Source organism: Nothobranchius furzeri, chromosome 7 (genome assembly GCF_043380555.1).
Source record: "Nothobranchius furzeri strain GRZ-AD chromosome 7, NfurGRZ-RIMD1, whole genome shotgun sequence".
Taxonomy (NCBI): Eukaryota; Metazoa; Chordata; class Actinopteri; order Cyprinodontiformes; family Nothobranchiidae; genus Nothobranchius; species Nothobranchius furzeri.
In genome coordinates this window covers 29,010,291-29,028,775 of record NC_091747.1, presented here as the reverse complement: position 1 = coordinate 29,028,775, position 18,485 = coordinate 29,010,291, and the positions used below count along the sequence as shown (strand labels likewise).

The window sequence follows — 18,485 nt, the reverse complement described above, 5'->3', positions numbered from 1 at the left end:
GGACATTCGGGAGGGACTCGGAGTAGAACCGCTGCTCCTCCGGATCGAAAGGAGCCAGTTGAGGTGGTTTGGGCATCTGGTCAGGATGCCTCCTGGACGCCTCCCCGGGGAGGTGTTTCGGGCATGTCCTGCCGGCAGAAGGCGCCCGGGTCGACCCAGGACACGTTGGAGAGGTTACATCTCCAATCTGGTCCGGGAACGCCTTGGGGTCCTGCCGGAGGAGCTGGTGGACAAGGCCGGGGAGAGGACGGCCTGGAGCTCCCTAGTTGGGATGCTGCCCCCGCGACCCGGACCCGGATAAGCGGAGGAAGACGACGACGACGACGACATTTTTCCGCTAAGTTTTCTTTCGCAAATCCCAAAGTTTGCGTGGAAAGTTGCTTACGCAGTTTTCCGACCCAGTTTTATGTGTAAGCAAGCTTGATAAATGAGGCCCCTGACCTGTGCTGCAATGTTTACTATGTGAAGTGACTTGAGACGACGCTTGTCGAGATTTGGCGCTATATAAATAGACTTGAATTGAATTGAAAGCATAAAAACAATCTAAAAACAGTACAACAAAGAATGGTCAACCAAACAAGCTGTAACCATAAAAAAAAACACATGGATTTAAAAGTAAGCTTAATTTAGCTCAGAGCAATGCATCAAAGTCAGTGATACATCTACATTTCTGTGGGGTGATAAAGCAGCTATAAAGGTAGCAAACCTGAGAGCAAAGTGTAGGTGCAGATTAGACAAGTGTGGTCAGAGGCATTTCTCCAGCTCAGCCCCCACAGGCTGCTGCAGCATTGCTCCATGGGCATGAGTGAGGAGTTATGAACACCAGGGAAGTCCACACAGTTCCACGTGGTGAAGCACTGACCACGTACCCCCACACCTAAGAGTTAAAGGACAGGGGTATGATTTGAAATAACAACAGCAAATGTTACAGCACTCAAAAAATCATGCACCTGGCAGCATTTGATGTTAGAAAACTGTTCAGATCAAATGGCAAGGTCAGCAGCCTCCTCTTGGTAGGATTGTCAATGGGAAATCCTTCCTGGGTATCAAGCATCCTGCAGCAACAGCTCAGATCAGCTGTCACCTTGACAATGGAGATGATGGCTGACCTAAGTAGTTGTCGCAGAGAGGTTGTGAGTGTTGTGACGGCAACCCCTGAAACTGCTGGTGGAAACCAGCAGTGATCATTTGACTTTTCTGGTGGAGGAGTATCTAAAGGTCTTGTTCACAAATGAGGGAAAACTGTAATGTGAGAACTTGATGTTGCATCTACAGTGGTGCGGGCGTTGACCTGTCTGTTTTGATGAAGACAGAGCTTGGCCATCTGGCCCTGGTCTGTATTTAACTGTTGATCAATGGAGGCATGCACGGACGCAGTGGCTCACGGCTCCCAGCAACTAGGCACAATTGTTTGTCTTTTAGGTTGTCTTGTTGTTTTATCAGGCCACTTCTGCCATGGGCTTATTAAATACTCACTCCAGGAAATACTGGCCATCAAATCTCAGCTAAATACTAAAGTAACGGTGGATTTCACCTGGACATACAATATTCCACCAGAGATAGCCAGACCAGCCGGAGCTCCATGGACTGTTGTCGGCTATGCAAGGCGTCATAGACGGCACAGAGACAGGAAACAGAAGCTAGGCTGCCGAGCAGGCCTACTAGCACAGCTAAGGAGGAAACCACACCACCTGCTGCTACCATCCATTCTGCTCCTAAATGCCCAGTCTCTTGCCAACAAAATGGATGATCTGCAATCACAGCTTGCTTACAACCGCACCATTTGTGATTGTTGTTTGCTCATTATTACGGAATTCTGGCTCCACCCGCACATTCCAGAAACCAGCGTTGAGCTAACTGGCTATGTGCTCCATCGCCTTGATTGGAATAAAAGCTCAGGTAAGACCAGAGGAGGAGGACTCTGTGTTTATGTGCATGAAGACTGGTGCCGAAACAGCAAAGGAATAAACACCTTTTGCTCATCAGACTTAAAGGCTCTGTCTGTCCAGTGCAGACCATTCTATCTGCCACGGGAGCTAACGCTAGTCATTGCTACTGCTGTTTATATCCCACCTAATGCTAACGTTAGCGCTGCACTCGACCAGCTGCATCACTTTTTAGCCAAACAGCAGCAGGCTCATTCAGACGGAGTACACATAATAGCTGGGGACTTTAATAAAGCAAATCTGTGCATAGGAAATGGTACATGTTGGTGATTACTGACAGATTTAGTCGGTGGATTGAAGCCGTTCCCTCTAAAGATCTAGGTTCAGAAACAGTGGTTAAGTTTCTAGTCAGAGAAGTGATTCCTTGATTTGGCATTCCTATATATATATATATATATATGTATATATGTATATATGTATATATGTATATATATATATATATATATATATATATTTATATGTGTATATATATATATATATATATATATATATGTATATATATATGTATATATATATATATGTGTATACACATATAAATATATATACATATATATATATATACATATATATATATATGTATATATATATATATATATATATATATATATATATATATATATATATACATATACATATGTATATGTATATATATACATATATATGTATATGTATATATATATATATATATACATATATATATATGTGTGTGTGTGTGTGTATAACAATTATACACAAAATAAACCAAAGAAGGGGTGAATGAAATGTGTTCATGACACTGAAGCACCAAAAACACTGTTCTTGATTGATATGCAGTAAACATAACAAAATACCAATAAAGTAATAAATATTATATATACATGCATAGTTATATATGTCTACATAGGAATATGTATATATGTATCATAAACAAAAACAACACTAAGAAAATAAGACAAAAACATTTAAAAATATCTGCAAATGTGATGCAATCCAATATGGATGCCACCTGATGATGTCATAATATGCAAATTATGTGAGTGAATTTCTTCCTGTCACAAAATTTGGCTCATACTGAAGATTTTTCTAATTTATAATATTCCTCTACCTCTAACCAGATTTAAGCTACAAGCTCTTTAAATAGTGATATAAAAAATTCATAGTTTACTGAAAAAACTATGGCGCCTAAAGGGTTAATATCCAAAACAACGCCAATTAGCAAGTTGAGAAGCATAACCACTAAGCCACCTGTTAGTCCTACAACTCCCACAGGAGGTGTAGCCATGAAATCTGGTTCTCGTACAGCAACCTCTGTTAGTAACCATGTTTGTAATCTTACTCGGGGAGGACAAAATGAACTAGAAGTAATCAATCTCAAAGCTGTAACTAAGCCATCATTTGTGCCAATTAGACCTCGGTCCGGAAGAAACATAGGACCTATCTCCCCTAGGGCGAGCAGACCACGCCTATAAAGGATAGGCTTTGGGATGTTGCCATGCAAAATAGTTGGTATAAATGGGCTTTGTATACGACAAGAGAAATGACTCATAATGACTGCATAGTGTGCGCTCAAGCACCTGGAATGCTACCTGAGGTGGTTCCAGAAAAATATACTTCTAGTGAATTTGCCATTGCACAACGGCGCACATCTAGGACTAGAGAGGAAATAGAGATCAATTAAAAGATTCCACCTCTTCTTAAGTTGCCATTGTGAGGACTTTGATGCTGATTGCTCCATGGTACACGAGATAAGTACAAATATGTTAAAAAATATGCAGAATATAACATCCTAGATGAATGTGCCCAATTTGCAATCCAAACAGACCAAAATGGTCCTCCAACAGACTACAAAATTGACTATAGTGCTGATTATGAATGTTTTGCAAGTGGAGGTTTTGCTGACGATGGAGGAGTGGACGTAGGTAATACATCTGTCAACTGTAAAGTCACTTTGGTATTATCCTGGTTCCCACATGCAAATATGACACCACTTCTTATTGACACCCCTATTTGGTATGAAAACCATGTAACTCTTAGTCAGGATTGTGATGACATCTCAATGACGATTTCTACTCTTGATCTACTAGGTGAGCAAGACATTCCAGTGGTCGACAGCTACTTGATGTGTGGTGGTGATGTTCTAATGAATGTTTTGCCAAGTTTTTGGGTTGGGTTGTATACGCTAGTACGTATGAAAGTTCCAGTGACTATCTTGCATGAAGGTGTGAGTGAATTACTTCAGTTGGAGACTACCAATAGACGTAGGACAAAGAGGTATGATGTGTTTGATTATAAAGTACATTTAAATGCCATAGGGTTGCCGACAGGAATTCCCATTGAATTTCAAGCAAGAGATGAGGTAATAGCTGGTGTAGAGTCAATTCTTCCCTGGATAATAAATAAGAATGTGAAATAGATCAACTATGTTTATTTTAATCAGCAAAGAATCTTAAATTACACAGCAAATAACCTCAACCTCCTCGGCGAGCAGCTTCATGCCACAGCCACAATGACTTTGCAGCACGACCAGGCTTTGGACTGGCTGTTGGCCGAGAGGGGTGGGCTCTGTAAGTTTCTAAGCTCAAATGGGCAAGAATGTTGCACTAACATTCCGAGTATTACGGCTCCTGATGGTGCATTTACTGAAGGTATGAGCAAGTTGAAATATTTAAAGATAGAGCTGAAGGAGAATGCAGGCAGGGAAAGCTGGTCCTTAGATGTCTTAGCCCTCAAATTGAATAAGTGGGGAGCTGTTGTATGGAGTATAATCAGACTTTTTAATGTATGGAATTAAGTCTGGATTACGTCTCTCATTATGTGAAATCAATTCTAGGCTCTACGAGGTGTATCTGTGTGTGTGTGAAACCAAGTTAAGGCCTGTTACCTTCTCTTATCATGTTTGTGTGTGTGTGTCCATGGCAGCCTTCTAGCCCCCTGAACTGTGATGTCGTAAATTAGTGATGTGCCTTCACTCTGCTGATATGGTCAAACGATTCATGTTGTGGATATAACTTGTTTTGACCTGAACAGATGTTGGGAGTAAGCATGTATGTTATCGTTTATCCTCTGTTGAGTTGGTCAAGATGCTATAAACATATAAATAAAACATCGTGTCCAGCTAATGCTGGAGATGACCATTTGATCCTGGGCAGAAGAAAAGGGAGGGGTAACCGCACGTCTCCCTCTGCTGACCAATGGCTACGAAAGGAGGTGATGTAATCCCAAAGGAGAAGAAAGGAGGCCTGCAGGAGGTGCTGAGAAGAAGAAACAAGTGAACGGATAAAGACTGGGAGAGGAAAAGGTGACATCATGACATCCAAGATTTATGGTCTCTTCGGGGCCGTTGGAAAAGTAACAAGAAGAAGAGGAACACGTGACCTGGAAGTCTGAAGTCTGAAGCAGGAAACAAAGAAATCACTGTGAGGGAGGGGACGGAGTGAATAAAAGGAAGATATTGGGTCTGTTTAAGAGAAGAGCTTGATGGGATGAGTGAGAGTCAGTCAGTCATGGACTGAGCTTTTTGGAGAAAGGCTTTTGAGAGTTTTTAGGAGAGTAGGCCTTTGATGGGAAGAGTTTGTGAGGTAGAGAGATGGAAAGAAGGAGGATTTTGCTTTGAGCTTTTTGTCTGTGATAATCTGACCTAGTGTCATTTTTGGAGAGCTTATTCAGCTCAACTTTGCTATAACTTGGTTTATTGGCAAAGAGTAGTTTCACTTTTTAACCCGCTTTGTCGGGGTTTTGTTTGGATTATTATTCTTTTTTATTCTGTGTGAAATAAAACCTAGTTCCTCAGATTTGTAGAACGCAAAAAGGATTTACAAGTGGGGTCTCCTCCTGTCGGTAACCGAGCAAAGGTGAGATGCTGGTTGTAAATGCCATCCCTTTGTGTAATTGAAAAAGTGTTTCCTCCATCCTAGGCTACAGGTAAAGTCAGTTGTCTCCTCAGCATAAAAGGAACAGCTGGCAAGGGTCTTAACTAGAAGTGTACATAAGCTTCATGGACTGAGGGTGTGTGTAAGTGTGTTTGCACCTCCTCTTTGTCTGCTTGAACTAATTTTGGTCAGAATTAGAAGCTCTGGGATTGTGGTGATTGCTGATCAACTTTCTACAGAGTAAGAGGGTTTGTTGGTAGCTGGCATTGTCATGCTCACTACATCGATTACAAGTCAAACCCTGAGATATTAGTAAAATCTAGAAGAGTGGAGCTAGCCCAGTAAATTGGCTTGTAACAGGAGCTATCTTGGTAAAGGCAGGAATTAGTGCAATAGTAGTACTAATTCTGATTTCTCTATTGGCATGTTGCATCCTACCTGTTGTGAGGAAACTGTGGGAGCGAAATCTGGCTGCCCAAATGAACCTTGCTGCTTCGTCTCAATACGTGCAAATGGAAATGGCTGCAGTGGACTCAGCACGATTCCCAAAGTGTCTGGAGAACGAGATGGCTGATGAGTAATCTTTGCGTCTCGTAAGGAATGTTGTTGATATTGTTACATGTACTCAACTAAGGAATTGGCCTCAAAGTCCTCTTCCAGCGACAAGACCCATGCAGCAGTCATCATTAAAACTGAACTTGATTCTTGTGTTTTACTTAACTCCATTTTTTCAGCTCTGCAACTGGGACTCTGACTCCATTCTTTATTTTGGTTGAGCAGTTGTGTTATTACATCAAGTATACTCATCACACTCACTGTTATGTTTTCTGTAGGTTCAGCCACACCCACATCGCTTAGTCGTATCCACGTCAATCGTTTCTTTCATAAAATTTTACATTTTTAACCGCATATTCACATGCAGTTACTGGTTGAAATGTTGCTAAGAGTAATCATACTCAATTATACTCATGATTTTTATTCTCTGTTGAAAGGTTTAATCGGTTCATTTTCTCTTATGTGTGCTCTTTTGTTGATTCAATGTTGCCTAATGTCTACCATATGCTTAGGCTAGATTTGTATGCTCACTCTGTGCTTTATGTGATCATCCTGTTTGGGCCAGGAGGTCAAGAAAGAATTTTTCCTGTTAAGAGCAGCGGACAGTTTTTGACTTCTTACAGTGTGTGCGTACATTTTGATGTATTAATGGGTTGGTTAAAGACGTCACAATCCAAGTTGTGTCTTACAGCTGATACTTCATGTCTATGTACTCATCAAGTGTTGACCTGCAGTTACTTAATCATTACATATTATGTTGTGTTTTTGCTTTTAGTTACAGGTCGCATTGTGTTTGTCATTTATTCATTTAACATTCATTTAATGGTTTATGTCAACAATCATTTAGTAGGGATGAGCTGGATACTTGTTTCAGACGAGTATCCGGTATGGATAAAGCATTTTTGATGAGTACGAGCATGAAACGAGGAAAACCCGTAAATATCTGTAACCGTGCTGAAGGAAAATCCTCATTGTGTAACTGACTGTCTTCACGCTCTGTGATTGGCCAATCACATAGAGCGCCCGCCCCTTCCTACACACACAACTCAGCAGCCGGGAGCTCACAGCTCAGTCCGCGTCCAGTTCATCCACGCACACACACAGACAGTAATGGATCTCTCTGCTTGCTTCACTGTTAATGTTTCTTCAGTACTCCCTATGTTTTCTTCAGTTTGCTACTTTTTAAAGTTACTTTAAAGTTATTTAAAGTTACTTTTTTCATAACATACGTGGTGCATTTGACAAGAAAGAGCTGAAAACGGCTCGTGCTGTGTCAGTCACTGCCGCTCGCCGGTCGGGTTTTTTTTTCCTCCCTCTCTCTTCTCTTCCTCAGGATCCACTCCCTCTTTCTTATTCACTCTCTCTCTCTCTCTCTCTCTCTCTCTCTTTCTTTACATTTTTTAATCAGAATAGTCTATTTTTTGCTCATTTAAAATATATTTTAATCATTTTCTAAATTCTTTTTTCTATTTTACATGTTTTGTTTTTGTGAAGCGCCCCGTGATTTTTATCTTGAGAGGTGCTATAGAAAAGATCTTTTCTTCTCTCTTGCTCTTAATTCATGCACTTAAATATTAATGTTCTGACTTTATTGAAAAACTTGTTCTGTAATAGTTCCTTTACTATTGTGATCAAAAACATTTAATCTCAACTCTGAGTCTGATCAGACTTAAAATAACATATTAATGTAAACCACACCCACTTCCAGTTAAACTACACCAACTTCCGGGTTAGGCCACGCTCACTCCGAGTACAGATACAGATACAGATAATTTAGATGGTTGAACAGATACAGATACAGTTACAGATAGTGGTGTACTCGCTCATCCCTATTATTTAGCCAGATTGTTGTTGGGGGTTGTGACCCCCATGGGGGGGATTGTAGGAGCCAAGAGCTGTGTTTGTGTGCGTGATGTTTAATATCCTGTTTTCAGTCAAGTTTGCATAATTTCCAGTAAGACTAACATTTATCTGAATGTTTATCGGGAAGTCAAGAGCAGCAGATGGTTCCTGTTTTGTTGCATGGGTTGCTGGGAAAGATTCCCCAAACAGTTTCCAATTCATGTGTATGTGAGACCCATTTCCTAAGCTATGCAGGAGTGACATCAGTAAAAAGTATAACTGGGGTCGCATTTTCGGTGTAAGCAGGCTTTTTCTGAGATGCAGCCGGAGGCCCTTTGCATTCTGGCTGAACGCTGTCCCAAGTTAATGGTGATGTATTACTGAACTGTACAAATAAAAATAAAAAAACACTCTGTAAAGACAAAGTTGTCTCATTCTCTTGCGTTTTGATAAGGAAAAGAACCATAAAATGAGCTGTCGCCATCTTGTTCCTCTATGTTGCATCATCCCACCCACCAGACGAAGAGAGGGCCCTGACTGGCCCAAAAAGCGGATAAAGCACTGTGACTAGTTCACAAAGCAGATAGCACGCTGCGATTGGCCCACCATTATGGACCAATCACGAAAAACCTGGTTGACCCTACCAGATGCATAAAGCTTCAGACAACTTAGCTCTTACGATCATTGGGACACTCAAACCCCTCCACCACAATAAGGTGGCAAACCATGTTGATATCTTTTATGGTTTTTGAGAAATCACAGTTTAGGTTTTGGGTACACCTCACCAGGGAGAAATCAAGGAGTCTTCCTGAGCAGATGCCTGAGCCACCTCAACTGGCTCCTCTTGATGTGGAGGAGCAACGGATCTACTTTCAGCCCCTCATTTCATTCTTTTGGACACTACACAAAATTTGTGACCATAGGTGAGGGTAGGAATGTAGACTGATGAATCAAGAGCTTCACCTTCCAGCTCAGCTCTCATTTCACCATGACAGACCAGTACAACGCCTGCATCACTGCAGACATAGCATCAATCCCCCGACTGATCACACGCTCCACCTCCTCCTCACTGGTGAACAAGACCCTAAGATACTTAAATGTCTTCACTTGGGGCAGGACCTCATTGCTGACCCAGAGAAGGCATTCTACCCTTTCCGTCTCAAGTCCATGGTCTCGGATTTAGAGGAGCTGATGATCATCCCAACTGCTTCACACTGAGCAGCGAACCACCCCAGTAAAAGCCGGAGATCACTTTCTGATGAAGCCAACAGGACCACATCATCTGCAAAATGCAGAGACCTTATTCTCAGGACACCAAACCGATCTCCTCACCACACTGGCTATGCCAATGAATAAACACAATCAGTGACAAAAGCGGAGTCCAACTCTCACCAGGAACAAGCTCAACTTACTGCCATCAATGTCGACCAAGCTCAGTCATACAGGGGCCTAACAACCTGTATCAGAGGGCCTGGTACCCCATACCCCCAAAGTCTCCCCAACAGGCCACCCCCCAAGAGATGTGGTCAAATGCCTCCTTCCAGTCCACAAAACACATGTAGATTGGTTTTAGGTAAACACCAATGCACCCTCCAGGCCTGCCTGAATAAGGGTAAAGGACTGGTCCATAAATCCAGGGCCAGAACAAAAACCACATTGCTGGAGGTTCCACAATCCGATGGCCCCTCCTCCCCAGAACCCCTGAGCAGGCCTTTCCAGGAAGGCACAGGAGTGTGTAACTCACCATGAACAATAAAAATGTTATTTTCATGCCAGTTATTAACCTTAGCTTAAGACATTTCTATTTCATTGAACCCTTTGAATTTTCAGCCAACTGGCATGTACATAAAAGTGTTTATTTTTACCTTGAGAGCAATGAGGTCCTCCCCATCCTTCACAGCATGCCCGTACTGTCCTGTTAACCATCTGGCTCTCCGTTTCTGGAGGTCTGAATGTCACGAGAAAACAAAACAATTTGATCAGAATTAAAAGAAATCTGCTGTCAAATGGGTTTTGCCATTAAGATACATATTATATTATATCAGGCTGTAGAAGTAGTTTACTTTATTAGGAATACACAAATTGCAGACATCTCTCGTGCACTTCAGTCTTTGAGCATGGGGAGGGGGGATGTTGCTGCAGCCTGTATAGTGGCCATTCTGGAATTTTTTTTTTTAATTATTTATTTATTTATGTTACTGTGTCCTGTCTGGCTGTGAAGCAAACAGAATTAATGTCTGAATGCTGGTGACAAGCCTTAGAGATTTACTCTCATGTGGAGCATCAAAGCTTCTGCTTTTAATGTCACGCCTGATACTTAAACCTTTATTGTTATAGTTTTTTGAATGCTTGTAATTCCAACCAGACACAGAAACAGGGGTGAAAGAGAAAAACGATCAGTGACGAACAAGAGTCTGCTTCTAGACCTGCAGAAGGAGAGAGAAAAGAAAAAGAAAAGGGACACACAGCAATACAACAGGAGCATGCTATCACTGCATCAACCTGATGAGGAAATATAAAATCAACATTGTTTTACTGAACAATCACGATAATAAATCAGTGCATTAAATGCCAAGCACAGCCTTAAGACATGTGTTGAACGTGCCCAAGTCCAATCAATCAAAGCTTTATTTATAAAGCACCTTCCGTGACCCAGTCAGGAACCTGGCTGTGCTGTTCTGCACAACCTGTAGGCGACGCAGTGATGTAGACGGTTGCAGTAATCAAGTCTAGAAATTACAAAAGCATGGAGTACCCGCTCCAGATGGGCTCTTGACAGCATAGGCTTGATTTTTGCAAGGCATCTCAGGTGAAAGAAACTGGACCGGATCACAGAGTTGATGTGAGCATCAAATTTAAGTCCAGCATCAATTTTCACCCCCAGACTGGGGACAACTGGTTTTGAGTTGGGAGAAAGAGGGCCAAGATCAACATAACGACCCACAGCACTGCTATTGGGGTGAAAAACAATGAGCTTTGTCTTTCCCTCATTCAGATGCAGAAAGTTGGCCATTAACCAAGACTTTACCTCATTAAGACAGGACACAAAGGACTGGATTGAGTGACCTTTCTCCTGACACAATGGAGAGTAAATCTGGCAATCGTCAGCGTAGAGATGGAACGATAGGCCATGTTTACGAAAGATTGACCCCAGAGGAAGCAGATAAATTGCAAACAAAAGAGGACCAAGGATCGATCCCTGCGGGACCCCCCAGCGGAGCCCCTCCCAAGAAGAAAAAACATCACCCAGTTTAACACAGAATGTCCTGTTGTGGAGATACGAACTAAACCAATCCAGAGCAGACCCTTTGATCCCAACCCATCGTTCCAAGTAGAATCGCGTAGTCAACTGTGTCAAAGGCTGCTGTCAGATCTAACAACAGAAGCACCACAGATGTACCCTGATCTAGTGATAGATAGATATAATTTAAGACCCTCAGTAGAGCTGACTCTGTGCTATGGCCAGACCTGAACCCTGATTGGAAAACCTCAAACAGATCAGAGTCAGCTAAATGTGAGACCAGCTGCTGATAAACGACTTTCTCAAGCAGTTTTGATGTAAAAGGCAGGGTAGAGATAGGCCTGTAATTTTCGATCACAGAGACATCAGCACCAGGTTTCTTCAGGGTCGGCCGAACAACTGCTGCTTTCAAAGCAGCTGGGACCACACCTGTGCTGAGGCTCCCATTGATAATCTGACCAAGTGAAGGGCCAAGACACGGAAAGGCAGCCTTCCAGAGACGAGGCGGCAGAACGTCAAGTGGAGAGCCAGATGGCTTCTGCCTTGCAACAAGCTTACTCAGCTCAGAATAAGAAACAATATTGAGGGAGCTCAGGGTGGGTGGTGATGGAGGAACTGGAACAGGGTCAATAGAGTTACCAGAAATAGCTGCTCTAATGCCCGATAACTTTATGAACAAAGAATTTGTGAAAATCTTCAGAGTTTCCAGCAGCTGTAGGAGACATGAAGCTAGGCTCCTGATACTCCAGAACAGAGTTCAGTGTTTTGTAGAGAATCTTGGGATTCTTGGAGTTTGTTTCGATGATGTATGCAAAATAGGCCGTTCTGGCAGCCCTCACAGCATCCTGATAAGCAACCAGTGATGCTCTGAACAACTCACGCGAGACCTGTAGGCCATCCTTTTTCCACTTTCTCTCAGAGGCTCTACACGCCTGCCTACAAGCCCATGTGACATCAGATAGCCAAGGCTCCCTCCTAGGCCTAGACTTGCAAAGCTTAAGAGGGGCAACCACGTCCAGGACCTGATTACAAAGTGCATCAAAGTGTTGTGAATAGTGATCAATGTTAGATGGATCTGGGTTAAAGGTCTCTAACCTTACAGACATACAGTCCACAAACTCTGAAATAGTTTCTGCATCCAGGGCTCTGAACCTAGTAGCGGGAGCTTCACACACAGGGACAGGACATGGCAACGTAACATCACAGAGTATAGGAGAGTGGTCAGAGAACACAGGAGGCAAAGTCACAAGTTTCATGTCAGGGAGACCAAAAGAGAGAACCAGGTCCAGGGTGTGACCCCTGGCATGAGTTGGGGACGATACCCATTGAGTCAAATTGAATGAATATAGCAAATTCAAAAAGCCTTTAGCAAGCACATTGTCAGGACAGCAGATATGGATGTTAAAATCACCAAAAAATAGGACATAGTCATATTTTAGGATGCAGTCTGCCACGAGATCACAGAAATCATTAAGGAAGTTAGAGTCAGTCTTTGGAGGGCGATAAATAGCACAACGAGCAGGCGGGGGGAGATTCACAGTTCAAATAAGCACAGTTCAAAGGAAGAAAATGACATGGTGGGTGTGAGCTGTTTACAAGGAAAGCTGGATTTAAAAACAACAACCAGCCCTCCACCTCTGCCCCGTGATCTGGGGATATTAAAACAGGAGCAGCCAGGTGGTACCAGCTCCAGCAGGGCGCTTGAGTCACCAAACGAGATCCAGGACTCACAGATGCACAGAAAACTCAAGTCATGCTGAATAAAAAAGTCACAAAGAATAAAAATTTAGTTCAGCACAGACCTGGCATTGACCAGACCAAACCGGGGCTGCGGCGGGGCTGCGGCACCGAGATCGCGCACGGGCCCAGTCCCCTCTAACTCTGTGCCCGTAACCGAGCGCAGATTCTCTCAGCAAACACCAGTCTGGCGAGGTCTTCGAGCCGATTGGCCGTGGCGCGGTGCCAGTTCACCCTCAGAGCCAGCCAAGTTCCCTAGGCAGGGCGCCGAGTAATCCATAAGACATCTATTGAGCCACCGGGTCAGAAGCTGTGCCGAATCGGACCAGCCGCTTCTTCAGGGATCCAGCCCGACGTCTCACGCGCCGGCTACCTCTCTTTCCCCATCTTCTCCGATGCTTCCTTCTCGAGCTGGGGCGGACAGAGGGCCGACACATCACGGCTTGTGGGGAGAGAGCACACGGGCAGTCCAACCAGCAGCACCATCCGTGAGGTTCCCAGCGCGCACAACCCGCTACATCAACGGGAGGACGAAGCCTCAGCAGCGCAGCTCGATCGTATGTCACCAGAGAATCCACACCATACAAAAAAGTCATCAGAGACAACAAAAATGTATGAAAGCCAATAAAACGCCAATAAAAGCCAGTAAAAAGCAAGGTACCACTGCATAAAGAGGACAAGCAGCTAGCATGCACCCGCGCTAGCGCCATCTCACTCTGGGTGACCATAGAGGTGAAAGGGTTAGCTTTAGCTGATGTAATGAGTGCTGTAACATCCGTTCTGGTCGCCATATCCCAGAGAAAGAACAAATGTGACCGACTAGGCTTCAGAAGCTACAACTGACTGATGACACATTGTTCTGCTTTAACGCTAGCACAGAAAGACCGGAGTTGGGGTTGTTTACTACGCCCGTTTCAGCAGAGCTTCTTGTGAATCGTCACCAGCTGCCCAGGGCTTAGACAAGAAGCTAGTTTCTGTTTTTCCCTTTGAATGGCATATGTAAAGAAGTATTACAACCTCAGATGAAAAAAGTTTTTGGATTTTCACGGCTGGAATTTTAAGAAAATCTGATGTTTGTGACTGGCGGGGAGTTTTGCCTCTGGCCGATATCTTTAACAGTGCAGCTGGATCTGCTGCAGGAGGATCCTGATGTGGATGAAGGACCGGAACAGACCTGTGGCTGGACATTTTTGGTCAGAGGGTAGTAATGTGTTGTGTACATTTAACCAGTTCATTCTGTAGCTTAAAACATACATGAAACAGTCTAAGTTAACATGTAAGTCCTGAAAGCTTCTAGAATAAATTAGCTTTACCTGAAAACGGATGTGAACAAACACTGTTGATGGACGTGAAGCTGCTGTAGCTCCTAAATATCCCTGCTCAATTTTCGCTAGCTTTAGCATTTTTCCTTTGCGTGTAGCTGCCGCCACGGCCGTAATGGGACCTACGGGTCACCGTAGAGGTGAAAGCTAGACTGTCTGAATTCAGAGCCGCTGGGTTCCGGTTTTAGAGTTCGAACAAGGACCCGACCTTGCGGGACCTGTAAGGACCCGTCCTCACAAGCAACCTGCCCCTGGATTCAGAAACACCCTACGTCATATTTCATTATTCATGGTCTCAGTTGATATCACTTTGAATCAGCCTTTATAATCAGTTGTCTTGCATCATCATTAGTTGTGGAAATATAGTAATAATTGATGTTTATAAAGTATATTTTTGTCTCTGTGTCAAAGTATTATAAAGTGTTGTTTCTCTGGCCAACCCAAAGTAATTATTTATATCATCAGTCAAATATTAAAGGCTCCATAACATTGATAATCCATACCTTTATGGAAATTAACATTTTCTCGAATATTTTTACATTCTCTTGGCCATGCATTAAACGTAACCACCTACAAAACGTTACACAAGCTGATAAGTTGTCATCCATCATGGAGACATACGAGTAAGCTAATGCATGTGCTGAAATATTTACTTACTTGTACAAGAGACAGCTAGCCTGCATCCCCCGTTGTCTGTAATATAGGGCGATGCCATCATCGCCCCCGTGCATGGAGCGCATCCTGTCCATGTCCAGCCTCCACCCCTGGGTGGTGTACTGATACATAGCAGAGCAGCCCACTTCCAGCTGTAAACGGGGAGCCAGGACCCGGTCCACTTTCTCCTCAACCACATGATCACACCAGCGTCTGAAACATTATAGCAGGGCTGTTCAAGTTCAGACCTCGAGGGCCGGTGTCCAGCACGTTTCAGTTTCAACCCTGCTCCAACACACCTGACTTCAATCAGCAGGTGATTAACAGACTTCTGCAGAGCCTGATGAGCTGCTGCACAGGTGACTCAACCACTGAATCCAGTGTGTTGGACCAAAGAAACGACCAAAACTTGCTGGATACTGGCACTCGAGGCCCGAACTTGAATGGCCCTGCATTACAGCATGCTTCATCTTAATGTCCATCTGCTGTGAAGAACTTTCTGCTCAATTTCTCTGAAAATGTGTCTGAATAATCAACTAACTGTGAAGTAAATGATCATTTGTTTCACTCATTCACCCTGAACCGTTAAACCTGCAACATATATTTTAGTCCTAATGGAAGACGCACTGAGGCTAACTAAATACAAATAACGTGGAAAAGCAGATCACATGGGATTTTAATTTTAATCTGTTGGGGAACATGCTTATGACTCTGAGTCCCAGTAAAATATCTCGGTAACCTAAATCAGTATTTAGTTGTTTCTAACAGACTTTAAGAACTGCAGGGACTTTCTACCATCTGATGCTCACTCCTGACATGTTATGGATTAGAAACCCAGGATAGCGCTGCATGAGAGCATCTCTCGGGTCACCGAGAGTGGGGAGGACACCCAGATAGCAAGCTTACATTGAAACAATACTGATTTTCCATCTGAATCATCAGAATGATTGACATTGAAACCTTAATGCAAACTAGATATTGAATGAATGTCGCAAAACCGATGAATCCTGACAGAAAAGGCATATTGAAATAATTTCTCTCAAGTGAAATATAAGTGAAAAGGCATGGATCTGAAGTTGTGTTGGCATTTCAATGTTTTAATATTTCGGTTAATTGAAATACAATCGTAAAGGTCTATAGTTGATGAATCAATATTGTTTCAATATTAAATTTAGACGTTGATTCAGTGTTTTAACGTTGACAATACCATGTGGTATCTATATTGTTTGCTATCTGGGAGGGGAGGCAGGTGGGAAACAGGATTATTACGCTTGGACCTTGGACATTACGCTGCAGGATCAGCAGCAAACTTCTGCTGGTGGGAGCAGTACCTACTCTGCTGAGTGTGTGGAAAAGTCCGGCTGCTTGTGGAAGGCTAGCCAACAAACACCAGACCACAGTCTGCATTTGAACAGTATACACCTGAGTGGTGATGCTTGTTTTTCTCTCTTTCCACAAGGCTGTTGCTAGCTGCTGAAGCTAACAGCTAGCTAGTGCTAACAGTGACTATGCACTACTGCAGCGGGCGTTTGCACATTGCTGACGTTGAAGTGTGAGGTCACAGCCCGGCTCAGATAGAGTTTATCTTTTCTAATTCACATGGAGAATCGGTCACGCGGCTTCTTTTGACCACCCAAGCTGTCTTTATTCCACAAGGAACACCTTCTACTGTCTCTTTAATACAGACATTTGAATCATATGTCTGATACATAGGGCTATATACATTGGGCTGCATGGTGGCGCAGTGGTTAGCACTGTTGCCTCGCAGCACGAAGGTTGCAGGTTCGAAACTCAGCTGCGGCCTTTCTGCTTGGAGTTGCGTGTTCTCCCCATGCATGCGTGGGTTTCCTCCGGGTACTCCGGTTTCCCCCACAGATCACAACATGCCCTATAGGTTATAAATCGTAAGTCGCTTTGGATAAAAGCGTCTGCCAAATAAATAAACATTTGGGTTTCTGTCCCAGTTAAAAGGGCGTGGCTCAGTTTGGATTGTTAGCAGTGTGGAATTAGCATCTAAACGTGTGGGTGCTTAACAGTAAAACCTGAGGTGATTTCTGGATTTAAATCACTTGGATGGGCTCCAAAGGGGTTTGAATGAAGGCCCCTAGAAATCTTTGGTTTCTTGAAGACTTTTTGCATCTCTTCTGAGGAGTTTTGTGAGATGACAGCAAACCTGCAGCACGTGAATGTGACACAGCTTCAAATATCTTGTTGTTGTAAGGGAAAGAACTAATGAGACCGTACTTCCTCGTTTCAACCAAAATGAACATCCAGCCAATTAGGGGGTGGGATAGTTTGCCCGGCAATAATTTGTTTTTCTTAAAATGACAAAGCCCTGAAATGACTCATTCTGGAAGGTATTGAAACTGAAAGTAACTGCTGAGATAGCTTTATGTCAGAGGGATTTAGCGCATAAAATATACAAAAATGTTATGACTTAATAATAAATGATTGTAGGTCACCTTTAATAAAAGGTGATGAAAGACACATCACATCTGGCTTCACAGAGGGATCTAACGATCACCAATTATGTGTCATGAGGATTATTTATTGTCCTTCTGAAGAAAGACACTGCTGCAGGTGTTTTCACCACGTTAAACAGCTGGTTGTAATAATGTGTTGGTTAGGGTTAGGGTGAACCCTTGTTGGAGTAACAGGAAGGGTCCTACTCACCCCGCTCCCACCACTGTCTGAACACCTAGAAGAATCACCAGTGTCACGTCCATGTTGGTGTGGACTCTGTAAAAAAAATAGCATGCAAGGTGTTTGTTTTTCTTTTCGAACTTCAAATTCTTATATTCTTAACTTTGTTGGCTTCACATCTTCTCTTAGCTCACAAGTGAACTGCTTCACCAGCAGCCAGATCAAAGTCCCTTTTGCATGTTTATGTCGGGTTAGTAATAAGCTGATTATCAGTACTCTTACTGGTTTGATCACAAACTCAGTTTAAGGATCCCTTGAGTTTTTATTCTATCATTCTACAAAAAAGCATGCACTCACCTTTTAATTGTTCTGGGAAGATATCAGAATGTTCATGAAAGTCCTTATTTTGGTCCTTCTGGTTCTCTTTGTTCTTTGCTGTTGCTTAGGTCTTCTCAGCTCTAAGTATTGAAGTGAGAGTCATGCTGATGGAGATGTGGGGGTTTAACTTCTAGGGGTGACTCATTGGATATGCATTGGCATTTGAGGCTGCAGCTGTGTAACAGCTGGGTGGACAGGCATTGGTCACTGAGCCCTTTACCAAAAACAATTAGAGGACACTTGAACTGGTTTGGTGGAAAACCCTGAGCTTGTTCCGCAAAGTCCTTACGGGAAAGTTGATGAGGACACGTATTCAATG

At 43.1% G+C, this 18,485-nt stretch overlaps 1 protein-coding gene across 1 annotated transcript in view; it reads right to left on the bottom strand.

The window, feature by feature from the left end:
- Nucleotides 1–17,871, bottom strand: part of sspo (SCO-spondin) — a 603,219-nt gene extending 585,348 nt beyond the window's left edge. Inside the window, 6 exon segments of the mRNA XM_054751251.2 lie at nt 707–877; nt 10,057–10,139; nt 15,149–15,358; nt 16,481–16,520; nt 17,215–17,318; nt 17,819–17,871. Of these exon segments, the coding sequence (XP_054607226.2) occupies nt 707–877; nt 10,057–10,139; nt 15,149–15,358; nt 16,481–16,520; nt 17,215–17,318; nt 17,819–17,871 (661 nt within the window).
- Nucleotides 17,872–18,485: the final 614 nt, after the last annotated feature.